The 13,296-nt window shown below is 29.6% G+C and overlaps 1 protein-coding gene across 1 annotated transcript; it reads left to right on the forward strand.

Moving 5' to 3' along the window:
- Positions 1-8,471: 8,471 nt before the first annotated feature.
- LOC111275132 (G-type lectin S-receptor-like serine/threonine-protein kinase At4g27290) lies at positions 8,472-11,921 on the forward strand. Its single transcript, XM_022860293.2, has 7 exons — positions 8,472-9,947; positions 10,153-10,281; positions 10,370-10,524; positions 10,641-10,851; positions 11,005-11,242; positions 11,338-11,488; positions 11,590-11,921. The coding sequence occupies exons 1-7, from the start codon at positions 8,582-8,584 to the stop codon at positions 11,890-11,892; spliced, it is 2,553 nt and encodes an 850-aa protein (XP_022716028.1). The 5' UTR covers positions 8,472-8,581; the 3' UTR covers positions 11,893-11,921.
- Positions 11,922-13,296: the final 1,375 nt, after the last annotated feature.

Genomic DNA, 13,296 nt, shown 5'->3' on the forward strand with positions numbered 1-13,296 from the left:
AATGTCATTCTTACCATAATTGACCAAAGTTACTACAATACATCTACAACTATAATTACGTAAAAGCCCTTCTACTATCATTTGTTAAACTTATTATAATGTCCCTTATATCATAATTATAAAAATATCTCTAATATTTAATTTTTCAAAAATTACTATAATAACCTCTAACCATAGTTATGAAAATACTTTGTTATCATAATTACAAAAATACTATTCATATTATAATTAGTTAAAATTACTATAATACTCTCAACCGTAATTACAAAAAAAAAACCCTTTTTATTTGCTTCATATAATGCTTATTCAATCATAATTACAAAATACTCCATAATTATAATAATACCCTCTAAGCATAATTATTTGATTCGTTCATAATTATGCTTAAATTTTAACATCCATACAATAATATGAAATTAATCCTCTTAAAAAAAGTCATAATACCCTTTTAATTACTTGACAGTTAAATAGCATGCATCCAAATTACTATAATTACTATAATATTCCTCTTAATATAATTATTAAAATACTCCTCTCACTAAAATTGGTCGAAATTACTATGATACTTATACAATCATAATTACGAAAATATATCTCAAAGTATAATTTACCAAAATTACTATAAAACCATTTAACCATAATTATGAAAATGCTCTCTTACTATAATTACGAAAATACCCCTCATATATTATAATTAGCTAAAATTATTATGACCATAATTACAAAAAATGCCCTTTTGATTGCTTTATATGATGCATCTCCTATCATAATTATAAAAATATCCTCATATTATAATGACCAAAATTATTATAATACCCTCTAGTATAATTATGAAAATACCATTTTGATTGCTTCATAATTATGCATTAAATTTTAATATCCAAACAATAATATAACATTAATCCCTTCAAAAATAATCATAATACCCTTTTAATTACTTGACAATTAAATTACATATATTCAAATTGTCTATAATGCCTCTCTTTATATGATTAACTAAACTTATTATAATACCCCCTTTTAACATATTCACTAAAATACCCATCTTATCATAATTGGCCAAGTTAATATAATTCCCTATAACCATAATTACGAAATGTCCTCCAACCATTATTTGTTAAAATTACTATAATGCTCTTCTAACCATAATTATGAAAATACACTTGATATTATACTTTGTCAAAATTATTATAATACCCTTTTTATCATAATTATAAGAGTACTATTTTTATTATTTCAAATTACGTATAAATTTTAACATCCAAACACTTATATGAATGTGATCCCCATTGAAATTATCATAATGGCCCTTCTAATTACTTGATAATTGAATGACACGCAACCAAATCAACTATAATATCCCTTATTTTATAATTAACTAAAATTTAAGATAATATCCCTCTTACCATAATTACCAAAATATCTCTTTTATCATAATTGGCTAAAGTTACTATAATATTCTACAACCATAATTACATAAATGTCCTACTACCATCATTAATCAAAATTACTATAATGCTCCTCTATCATATTAAAATTATTGATTTTTTTTCTTTAAAAAATTAAGTTAAATGGGTGATGATATTAGTAGACTTTAATTCTATCAGTAAATGGGTTTGAATTTGATAATTGATCGATGTTGGTAATAGGTAAATATTATATTGATAGGTTGGATTATCAGGTATTTATTATTGAATTTTGATATAATTTATATAATTTTTTAAATATAATCTCCCTTATTTAATATATAAGTAGATACTTGTCTATTTACTATTGAGTAATAAAATTTGAGCATCAAATTTTTATCTTTTTTCAAAAGATTATATTTAAAAAAAAAACAACAAAATACTAAAAAAATTTTTAATATTAAATAAAAAATTGTACAATATATATTTCATCAAAATAAAAAGTTGTAACCTGAGTATAGTCGGGTAGTTCTTCTAGTCTATACTATTAATTTTGCATATGTACTATAAATAGTTCCTGCCATTTAAGGGACACATGGCATTATTATTATTATTATTATTTTGCTTTTTAGGCTATTTAATTTTTTTTTACTTTTTGAATAATTATTTTTATTTAATAAATATTTTTTGAAAAGTTTTATCTTTAAAAGTGGATCCCACTTTATATAAAGTTTTTTTCTTTTTACTTTTTTTCAAGATTTTAAATTTTTTATGAAATTCTAAATTTTTTTGGTTATGCCAACTCGATATCAATGGCATGCTATGAGCCAAAATATTTTTCCTTTTTTTCCTTTTTCTTACCATTTTTCTATCTAAATTTTTCTTCTTTTTTTCCTTCTAATTATTTATAATTTTTTTTTAAAATATTTTAACTTTTGATATGTTAGGCTCATTTGATATTATTAATTAAAAAATATTTTTTTCATTTTTTATTTAATAATTTTTAAAAGCAAAAGATATTAGAGAAAGCTCATCGTTATTAATTTCACATGCAACTTGATTTTCCTCCTTTTATTTTTTTGTTTTTTCATATTTTGTTTTTTGTTTTTATTATTTTTCTTCTATTAATTTTTTTAATTAGGTGATTTTATTGAAAAAACTACGAATGTGTACACATACCACTTTTTTAGCTTTTTTCGTCATTTCAATCTTTTTTATTTTTTAATTGAATAATTTACAATAAATAAATTGATAAATAAATTTTTTGAGAAAAATGTCAATGGATGTATGGATAATAAAATAACACATATTTGATTAATTATGATTCGTCTTAATCCAATAGGTGCATTTTTTTATTTGAGATCAAATCAAGTGTTTTTTTTTAAATCAAAGTCAAGTCATAATCAAAGTCGAGTCGTAAACGGGTTTACAATGATTAATCTTATTTTGACTATATATATTAAATTATATTTTAATTATTTATTTGATTTTACATTTATATATATGTGTATTATAAATATCTTAATTTAATAAAAATACTATATTTATCTATAATTAAGATGTAATTCATCCATCCATTATATAAATTTGACTCAGTTTTACTTTTGTTTGCCTTCATTTAAAGTCTTGATATGATACCTTTTTTTTTTTTTTTTCTCTCTTTTTCAACTTTTTTGTAATTTTTTTTGTTTTTAATTTAGATAAACTTTGTGAAAAATTATATAGATGTACATATGGTATCTCAATTTGCTTTTTATCTTTTCATTTTTTTACTTAAATAAATTTTGTAATGAAAGAAACTGATGGATAAAAATGAAAAAATAATTCGTATCCAATGTATTTTCCTTCAATTAGGATATCCATATGGTACTCCAATGATTTTTTTCCCTTTTCTTTATTTTTTTATTTTTTTTTATTAAGGTAGGTATCGATGTGGCCTCTCAATTGGCATTTTTTCTTTTTTTTTATTTTTTAATTAGATAAATTTTATAACAAAATGTGTTAATTAATAGAGATACAAAAACAATCCATATTTAACAGGTTTTGATTCATCTCGATACAATAAATGATGATTTTTAAAGTCAAGATTGACTTTTGACGGATTGAGTTTTTTTCAAGAGAAGTAAGTTCAAGTTGAAAACTTATTTAGAGTGTTTTTTTCTTACCCATTTTAAGGTATATATAAAAGTATATATTTTATTATTTATTTAATTTTATACATATATATATTTTATTAATAAAATTTTTACCTTAATTTAAGAAAATAATATTTTAAGGCCATTGTGGGTGTCAATGTGACACTCTCTACGGTCTTTTTTTTTTCATTTTTTATGTTTTTCCTTTTTATGTTTGTTTCCTTTTTTTCAATATTTTTGTTTTTGGTATTTATTTTTTTATTGGATAAATTTTATGAAAAAAATAAGTTCAATTAAAATATTTGTGTTATTTTCATTTTTTTTACTTTTTTTCCTTTTTCCTAAATTTTTTTATTTTTAATATTTAATTCCTAAGTTTTGAAATATTTTACCTTTTTAATGTGAGCCTCACTTTATATCAAGCTTTTTCTATTTCTTTTTTAGTTTTTCTTTATTTTTTTTCCTTTTTCAAGATTTTTAATTTATTTTTTAATTGTACTCACTTGATACTAAGAGTATAACATAATTTGTTTTTTCTATTATTTGTCATTTTTATGTATTTAATAAATATTTTTATAAATTTTAAATTCTTTTTTGTCTTCCCAACTTGATACCAAGAGTATGCTAGGAGTCAAGTTATTTTCTTCCATTTTTCTATTTTTCTATTTTATCATTTTTATATTTGCTTTTTTATCATTTTTAAATATTTATAATTTTTAAAAATATTTAACTTTTTTAATATGGGACCCATTTGATATTATTAATTAAAAAATATTTTTTCTTTATTCTTTTTTATTTGACAATTTTTTAGGAAAAGAATATTAACGAAAGTTTATCATTGCTAATGTTTCATGGTAAATCAACTTTCTTCCTTTTATTTTTTTATTTTTTTAATTAGATAATTTTATTGAAAAAGCCAATGGATGTGTATACGTGGCACTCTATTTCACTTTTTTTATCTTTTCATTTTTTATTTTTAATTTTTTTAATCAGATAGTTTGCAAAAAAAAAAAATGATAAATAATTTTTTTTAAAATATGTCAATAGAGATATGAATAACAAAATAACCCTATTAGATGGAATTCTTTTTGTCCTAATTTGATAGGTAAATTTTTTATTTGAGATCAAATCGATATTCTTTCTTAAAAATCAAGGTCGAGTCAGAAGCGAATTTACGTTGTTCCATCTTATCTTGACTCTCTCTCTATATATATATATATATATATATATATATGAAGTTATATTTTTAATTGTTTATTTAATTTTATATTTATATGTTTGTAATATATTAATAAATATATTATTTAATATTTTTATTTAATAAAATAATATATTTATCTATAATTAAAATATAATTCATCCATCCATCCATCCATTCATTATATAAATTTGACATATTTTAACTTTTGTTTGACACTTATTCAAGGTCTCAACATGTTACTTTTTTTTCCTTATGTTTCAACGTTTTTTTTAACTTTTAATTTACATAAATTTTGTGAAAAAAACAAAAAAACTTATGTAAGTGTACGTGTCACGGACTTAAAGAAGAGTCTTGAATCTCACATCGAACATAATAGGAGGGTCACTAAGGTATAAAAGGGTCCACACCACTTTTTTTTTGTGAGGCACCTTTTGTAAGACAAAATTGTAAGACCAGAGGGATCAGAGCAGACAATACCTCACAATGGTGTGAACTATGACAGAAAGGCTAATCTGGGACGTTGGATGAGTCGATGCCTGGGTCCCGGAGTCGGGTGGGTTTGGAGCTTAAGTCTCGACCCGTGACAAGTGGTATCAAAGCCAGCCCTAAACTGTTCGATCCACGTCAAGCACCTCGAGGTAGGTAGGCAAGGTGGCCAGCCTTTGTGACGAGGGCATCACAAGGTTAGGTGGGAGAAAATGTCACAGACTTAAGGAAGAGTTCTGAATCCCATATCGAACATAATAGAATAGTCACTGGGGTATAAAAAGGTCTACACCACCTCTTCTTTGTGAGGCGTCTTTTGTAGGATAAAACCGTGAGACCAAGGGGACCAGAGCGGACAATACCTCACAAGGATGTGAACTGTGGTATGAAGGCTGATTTGAGACGTCGGATGAATGGATGCCTGAGTCCCGGAGCCGTGTGGGTTCGGAGTTTAAGTCTTGACCCGTGACATACGCATGGTACCCCAATTTGTTTTTCCCCAATTTGTTTTTTTTATATATATATATATTTTTATTAGATAAATTTGGCAATGAAAGATATTAATTAATAAAGATGAAAAAAAATAATTTGTATTCAACGAATTTCGATTCATCTCAATTGGATAAATTGTGATTTTTTAAATTATGATTAACTTGAGATGAATCTAATTTATTAAAAATAAATGAAGTCAGGTGTTTTGTCTTGATTCATTTTAAGGTATACAAAAGCATATATTTTATTATTTATTTAACTATATATATGTATTATATTAATAAAATTATTTTTATTTTAATTTAAAAAATTAATATTTTAAACTCAATGTGTCAATATGGCACCCAGTGTTAATTATTAATTTTTTTCATTTTACCTTTTTCATTTTTTTATTGGATAAATTTTATAAAAAGGGAAGCTTTATTTTTTTTTTCATTTTTTCTAGTTTTTTTTTCCATTTTAATTTTCTTTTTGTATTTTTATATTTGATAAATTTTATGAAAAAAAAAGAAAAAAGAGATCAAGTAAGGTGTTCAGCATCATTTCTCTTTTTTTTTTTTTTTACCTTTCATCTTTTTTTAATTAGATAAATTTTATAAAAATATTTAATTAATAAAAGTGACAAAATATTTTTGATCCACGGCTTGTTCGGATTTTTTTTAATATACATATGCAGTCAACTAAAAACTATCATTAATTAAGAGTAGCGTCTCTGAAAATTGCTTTCCTTGTGCTTAGCAGAGGTATGAAAAACAGTAAGTTTGGCCAAATTGATTGTTACAATGTGTTCATATTTAATTTCATTGAGAGAGGGGAGCTTACTTGATGGATCTGTTAAAGGTGAAACAATCAATTCTAAAAAGCCATAGATGACACCACTAAGTTTGAGTAAACAAATTAACCTAGGATACATTTCATGATACTTTTCTGATCTTTAAATGCAGCAAAAACTGTCATTGATCATGTTCATGGATGCCCGGTTGTACCAGGTTAAGATTTTTTTTATGTAGCCCTTTGAAAATACCGTGTAACTTCAGTCTGAAACTATAGTTGGTATGGAATCTTCCATGGAACAGCCAGTATTTTTATATTTATTCTTAGCTGTGGAGCAAAGGGAAGGCCGGGCCCTGATATCCAACCACTCCATTCTTTTGCTTTCTTTAGAGGGGCAATTATTCATGTCAAGACTTTAAAGTTTTCTGTTTCAAACAGAATACAATCACTAAGATAGTGAAGAACTGATCTAAAGAAGGTGAAGAAATTTATAAACATCTAGAACCAAACATTGCTGTTTCGACTTTTGTTTATTCTATAATTCTTTACTTTTAAGAGATTGAACTGTAGTCGAAGCTGACATTAAAGCCCTGGCACTATCAATAAATTATAGTTTCACGGTCAAAAGTAGTGAAAAAAAATAAATAAATAAAACTAAGTGGGGACTCCCTAGGACTGGAAAAATTAGTCTGTTTTATTTGAGTTGAATTTAATTAGCCTCAGGAGATTTTATTTCCATGCTACGATGCAATTCCTTTTGTTGAAACGAGTAGTATTATATCCCTTTTTAAAAAATATATGGAAAATAGTTTCATTTTTAGATCAAATTAATTTCCATTACTGAGTTTGGGGGCAAGTTCTTTGGGAATCAACATTCAAAATCTTAAAAAAGAAACTAGTTATTCATGTTATTACATGTAAAATGTTCAGAGGAAAAATGAAAATATAAAACATATTGAAAATTAAACGACCTTTCATGCCTTCTGGCTCAAAGTCCAGAGATGAAGAACCCTCACTTTTTTTTTTTTTTTGAAGATGATAAGAAATCAGTCTTTCTCCTACAGTGGATGCAGACATACCACCAAACAATGACAAAATACAATAACCAAAATTGTCAATTATTAATAATTATGTTCTAGCTTGATGGGAGGATCTTTGCTAACACACGTACAAGGTTGTGACGCAAGTTTTCTTCTCATTAAAATTATGGATTCAAGAGCTCTGGATCCCATGATCCATGAATGACAAAAACATATCTTATAGTGTGAGACATTTAACTGTATTAGATCACAAAGAAGCTCAACAGAATTGTTGCGCAATCTCTCATGGGATATACTCTAATCAAATACTCTCACATTCTTAATGATTAATGTAAGAATACATTAATAATTGACCTTAATAAAGCTTTGATTTGAGGGGAAATGTGGGTTAAGGAAAAAAACAAAGCTTTTGGCCTACAACCTTTCAAGTCTACACAATCAGATAGACAAGCCAAAATGAGAAAAGACACAAAATTATTGTCCCCATATCAGTTTTCAAACCTCCTCCTTGTTTTAATAATTACTGAAATTTGAAATTTGCCAAAGCTTAATTTCAAATATTCAAAGACTACAACATGAAAATGAGTGAAGACTTGAATCTTTCAGCCATTCAAGGCTTAGCCACTAGCCAGTAGCTTTGGTAACGTGATTTATACATTCAATTAGTCTACCTAGCTAGTCTAATCATTTTCTTTAGATATCATCCAAACCTTGTTTGATTTTTCTTAAGTTGCCAGAGCTATTGGATACATGATACATCATCAATTTAATAACATCTGCAGGATCATGGAATGAAAGCAGAAAGCTGAAATAACGGAATAATATCTAAGATTCATTTCTCTCTTACTCGTACCATACTTAGCAATCATAAAAGACTAAGATTCCACAAATGTTGTCGATTCTTAAAAACCTTTAATTGGTATGCAATGTTTAACTCTAAATTGTGGTAGGCTGCTTTAGACGAGGGAAGAAGACCAACGAACTGGGCCCCACATATCCAACCACTCCGCACTAAAACAAGTCTTCCGCATTCAAGTAGTCAATTACATGCCTAGACTCTCCAACTTACTGTTTCGCACGGGGAAGAGTGCTAAATACTTGAAACTGAATTTTGAATTAGAGAAATGGAAGATAAGCAGAATTATGGGGAAATTGAAGGGAAACCTCTTGTTTCTATCTGTAGTATATTTGTTCTTAGAAAGTTCGATTGCAGTTGATACCATAACTCTAGCACACTCTATGAATGACACCCACACAATAGTTTCAGCAGGCCAGAAATTTGAACTAGGCTTCTTCAATAGTGGGAATTCCAGTGGTCGATATCTAGGAATATGGTACAAGAATCTTCCGGTTCGGACTGTTGTTTGGGTCGGAAACAGAGAATTCCCTCTCATAAATGCTTCTGGATTGTTGACACTTGGTGATGATGGAAGACTGGCCATTGTCGATGAATCAGGGAGCATTATCTGGTCTTCAAATTCATCCCGGACTGCTAAAAACCCAGTTGCGCAGCTGTTAGATACTGGAAATTTTGTTGTGAAAGATGCTGCAGATGGCAATGATGAGAACTTCATATGGCAGAGCTTTGACTATCCTTCGGATACATTGTTACCAGGTATGAAACTAGGTTGGAACAAGAAAACGGGTCTGAACCGAATTCTGACATCCTGGAAAAGCTCGGATGATCCTTCTCCTGGAGAATATACTTACAGCGTGGATCCTCGTGGACTTCCTCAACTTGTCCTTCGTAAGGGATCCACTGAGCAGTTCCGAAGTGGACCATGGTATGGAACACAATTTAGTGGCGTTCCAGTTTTGCAGGTAAACCCAGTTTTTACTCCAATATTTGTCTCCAATAATGATGAAGTGTATTATTCATATAACATAACAGCCAATATTCCATCAAGGTTTGTCTTAAGTCAATCTGGCTCGGTTCAGCACCTTTCCTGGAACGATCGCCACTCTAATTGGTATCTCATATTCACAGTTGCAGAAGATAGATGTGATAATTATGGCTTGTGTGGTAGTTATGGTATTTGCAACATTAACAAGACTCCCAATTGTGACTGCTTGAAGGGTTTTGAGCCCAAATTATCCAAAGATTGGGATGTTCTTGACTGGTCAGGTGGATGTGGACGACAGGATCCACATATATGCCAAGAAGGAGAAGGGTTTTTGAAATTTACAGGGTTGAAACTACCAGATGCATCTCAATTTAGGGTGAATGTAAGTATGACAATAGAAGATTGCCAGGCAGAGTGCCTGAAGAATTGTTCTTGCTCTGCTTATGCTAAATTTGACATTAGAGGCACAGGGAATGGCTGTGTAACCTGGTATGGAGACCTAATTGATATGAGAGAAGTTCCTGAATACGGACAAGATCTTTATGTAAGAATGGCAGCTTCTGCACTTGGTGAGAATTCTTTAGCTAAATCCTGAAATTCCTTTGCAACAAATAAACGCATTTGTATTGTCCTACTTTAGCTTTTGCTGAAGCAGGGATGTCTGGCCACGTTGATGTTCTTTTACTTCTTTAGTTCAATTATTATTTAGTAATTTTGATTCCTGCTCTTCGAAAGAAGTATTTCCTAAGCTTCTATTTTATTTTTGATTGTTAGATTCACATGCTGATACAAGCAACAAGAGGAAGAATGTGACAATTGCAACAACTATATCAGTGGCTTCAGCAATGATCATCTTGGCTTTGATTGGCTTGTTTGTGATTTGGAAGAAAAAGATTATTAGAGGTAAGCTTTGCTTGATCCTTGGCATTATCACACTTTTACTATTTTTATTAGTTCATTTTTGTTAACTTGTCCTTGTTCCTCTTAAAAGCTAGCCAGCCAGAAAATCAAGTGACCATCAGCATGGTTGAAAGTCAGAAGGACCTTGAACTTCCCTTAATTGAATTTGCTACTATTCAAGCTGCTACTAACAACTTTTCTGGTGCAAATAAGATTGGAGAAGGTGGATTTGGACCAGTATACAAGGTCGAAAACAGAAATCTATTGGCAGATTGATCTGGGAGGCATAATTATTTTAGAGTATTTCTTCTTCTCTCTTTTTTCCGCTACTGCTACTAAATAATATTTGATATAATTCATAGGGTGAGCTACAGTCCGGACAAGAAGTAGCAGTGAAGAGACTTGCAGAGAATTCTGGACAGGGCCTTCAAGAGTTCAAAAATGAGGTCATTTTGATCTCCAAACTTCAACATAGAAATCTGGTCAAGCTTCTAGGTTGTTGCATTGAAAGGGAAGAGAGAATGTTAATATATGAGTACATGCCAAATAGAAGTTTGGACTCCTTAATATTTGGTATCTCAACTTTCTATTCATTTCTCTGATATAATTTTTTTCTTTTATATATGAATTTAACTTCAGAATAAATTCAAACTACAGTTAGCTATCAGTATTAGGCCCTTTTCATTTCTACAATAAGACAATCAAACAATTGTGCAATGGGTGCAGATGAAGCAAGGCGACCTTCACTTGACTGGAGAAGGAGACATGACATCATTGTTGGCGTAGCTCGTGGCCTTCTTTATCTTCATAGAGACTCAAGACTGAGAATCATCCATAGGGATCTCAAGGCCAGTAATGTTCTGTTAGACAACGAGATGAATCCCAAAATTTCAGACTTCGGAATGGCTAGAACGTTCCATGGAGATCAAACAGAAGCAAATACAAAGAGAGTAGTTGGAACCTAGTAAGTTGACTGTATAAGGGTCTACCTGCATCAAGTGATAAGAGTTTGAATTTTAGAGCTGAAAACTATAATGTTGTATTTGCTGATGGATGCAGTGGTTATATGCCTCCAGAGTATGCAATAGATGGACACTTTTCTTTGAAATCCGATGTCTTCAGCTTTGGCGTCATATTGTTGGAGATGGTGAGTGGAAAGAAGAACCGGGGTTTTTTTCATCCTGACCACAAACTCAACCTTCTGGGGCATGTAAGTATATTACAGTATCAATTCTTATCTCTTCATTTTCTATAGAAATACTCTAACGCAGCAAGCACTTTGATAAAAAATTGAAAATTGATATCATTCAGGCCTGGAAATTGTGGAATGAGGGGAAGGCATTGGAATTAATGGATGAATTGATGGAACAAGATTTTCCTGAACGTGAAACACTAAGATTCATACAGGTGGGGCTCCTGTGTGTCCAGCAGAGGCCAGAAGACAGGCCAATGATGGAAACTGTGCTATTGATGTTCGATAGCGAGAGTATGTCATTAGCTGAACCTGGAAGACCTGGGTTTTATGCAGAAAGGTGTCTTTCGGAGACAGATTCATCGTCTCTTGGGAATCTAATTTCGAATGAGATGACTGTTACTTTATTAGAAGGCCGTTAGAAATCCAATGACATTTAATTTTTCTGTCATCGATGAGAAAACCTTATCAATATTCTCTCATGTAACAAGCTGATGAAATAATTTAAACTGTTTAACATTTGCTTTTGGAAAATTGAGAGTTCAAAGCCATTCCATATTATTAGACAAAACCAAAATGGGTAGGCTTGGGGTAAGCCTAAAGTAAGTCCAAATCTTATTATCACAACCACAAACCCAGATGAAAACTAAACTCCAGCTCTAGCTGCTTCCCAACCCAATAATAGCTCCAGGAACCAACCATGCTTTCCTTTTGGGTTGGCTTAAGAATCCCATAGTAAGAAACCCAATTGAAACCAAAGTTTGGGCTCCAATCATAGTTAAGGAATTCAAACCCTAATTTTGTTTTGGCCCAACCCAGCTCCCCACCATAAGGTTAGAAAGCAGTTTCTTATCGCGAAGAGCTCATAGAGAATCTTTGTCTTCGTTCTTGCTCTTGTGGAGAGGAGAGGAAAAATATGATGTGTTTGTTAATCTAAAATATGATATCATGATACAACAGAACACGATATAAATAAAAATTATGAAAATAATATATTCAAAATTTTAATAATGATTATATATGTATTTAAAAAAATAAAAAAAATATGTATTTTATATTTTTATGTTTACACGTTATGACATAATTTTTATATAAAATAAAATATAAATATATAAATTTTAATATTTTACACTATAAAAATACACGAATCGTCGTGTACATACCCACCGAGCCCCCAAGCTCTACATCTTAATTCTGAGAACTGATCCCCCTCCTTAATTCATGGGGAACTGTATTAAATAAAGTTCCACACGCAGAACATAAATTCTTCCTACTAGCTAAAAAAGCACACGGTAAGACTGAAAGGGTCAAGACTCAAGAATGTCTTCATTCATCATTGAAACTTTTAAGATGATATTTGCATCTAATTAAATTCAGTAACATCCATTACGGCATTCAATAAATAAATTTTTCAGCGAATGGCAGCTGTCTAAATTATTCCTACTTGTTGGCTGCTGCAAATACTGTTTCACTACTGCTGATTGTCTCTCACATATGCTTTGTTGTGTTTTTCATTAACTGTTGTTAGATGATTGTTAATTTAATTAGTTTTTATTTGTCGTTGATTAGGTAGTTGTTTGCTTAATTATATGATCTTTGTAATGCCTTAAATTCTGAGCTATTCCAGTTGTTTGCAATTTAAGCAGAAGAGAACTTTTGTCTGCACTTTTCTCACTCATCTCATTCTCTGTTTTTTGCTTTTGTTCTGTCGTTGGGCTTGACTCTTTTGCTTCTTATTTCCTAGTACAGTGTGATTATTTTCTAAGGTCTTAGGCGTTTAGTATAGTGATTCTAGCTTGAGAGAGATTTCATTTCTCCAACTGCAG

The sequence above is a fragment of the Durio zibethinus genome, chromosome 26, assembly GCF_047325235.1.
Source record: "Durio zibethinus cultivar Kanyao isolate XHJ-2024 chromosome 26, ASM4732523v1, whole genome shotgun sequence".
Taxonomy (NCBI): Eukaryota; Viridiplantae; Streptophyta; class Magnoliopsida; order Malvales; family Malvaceae; genus Durio; species Durio zibethinus.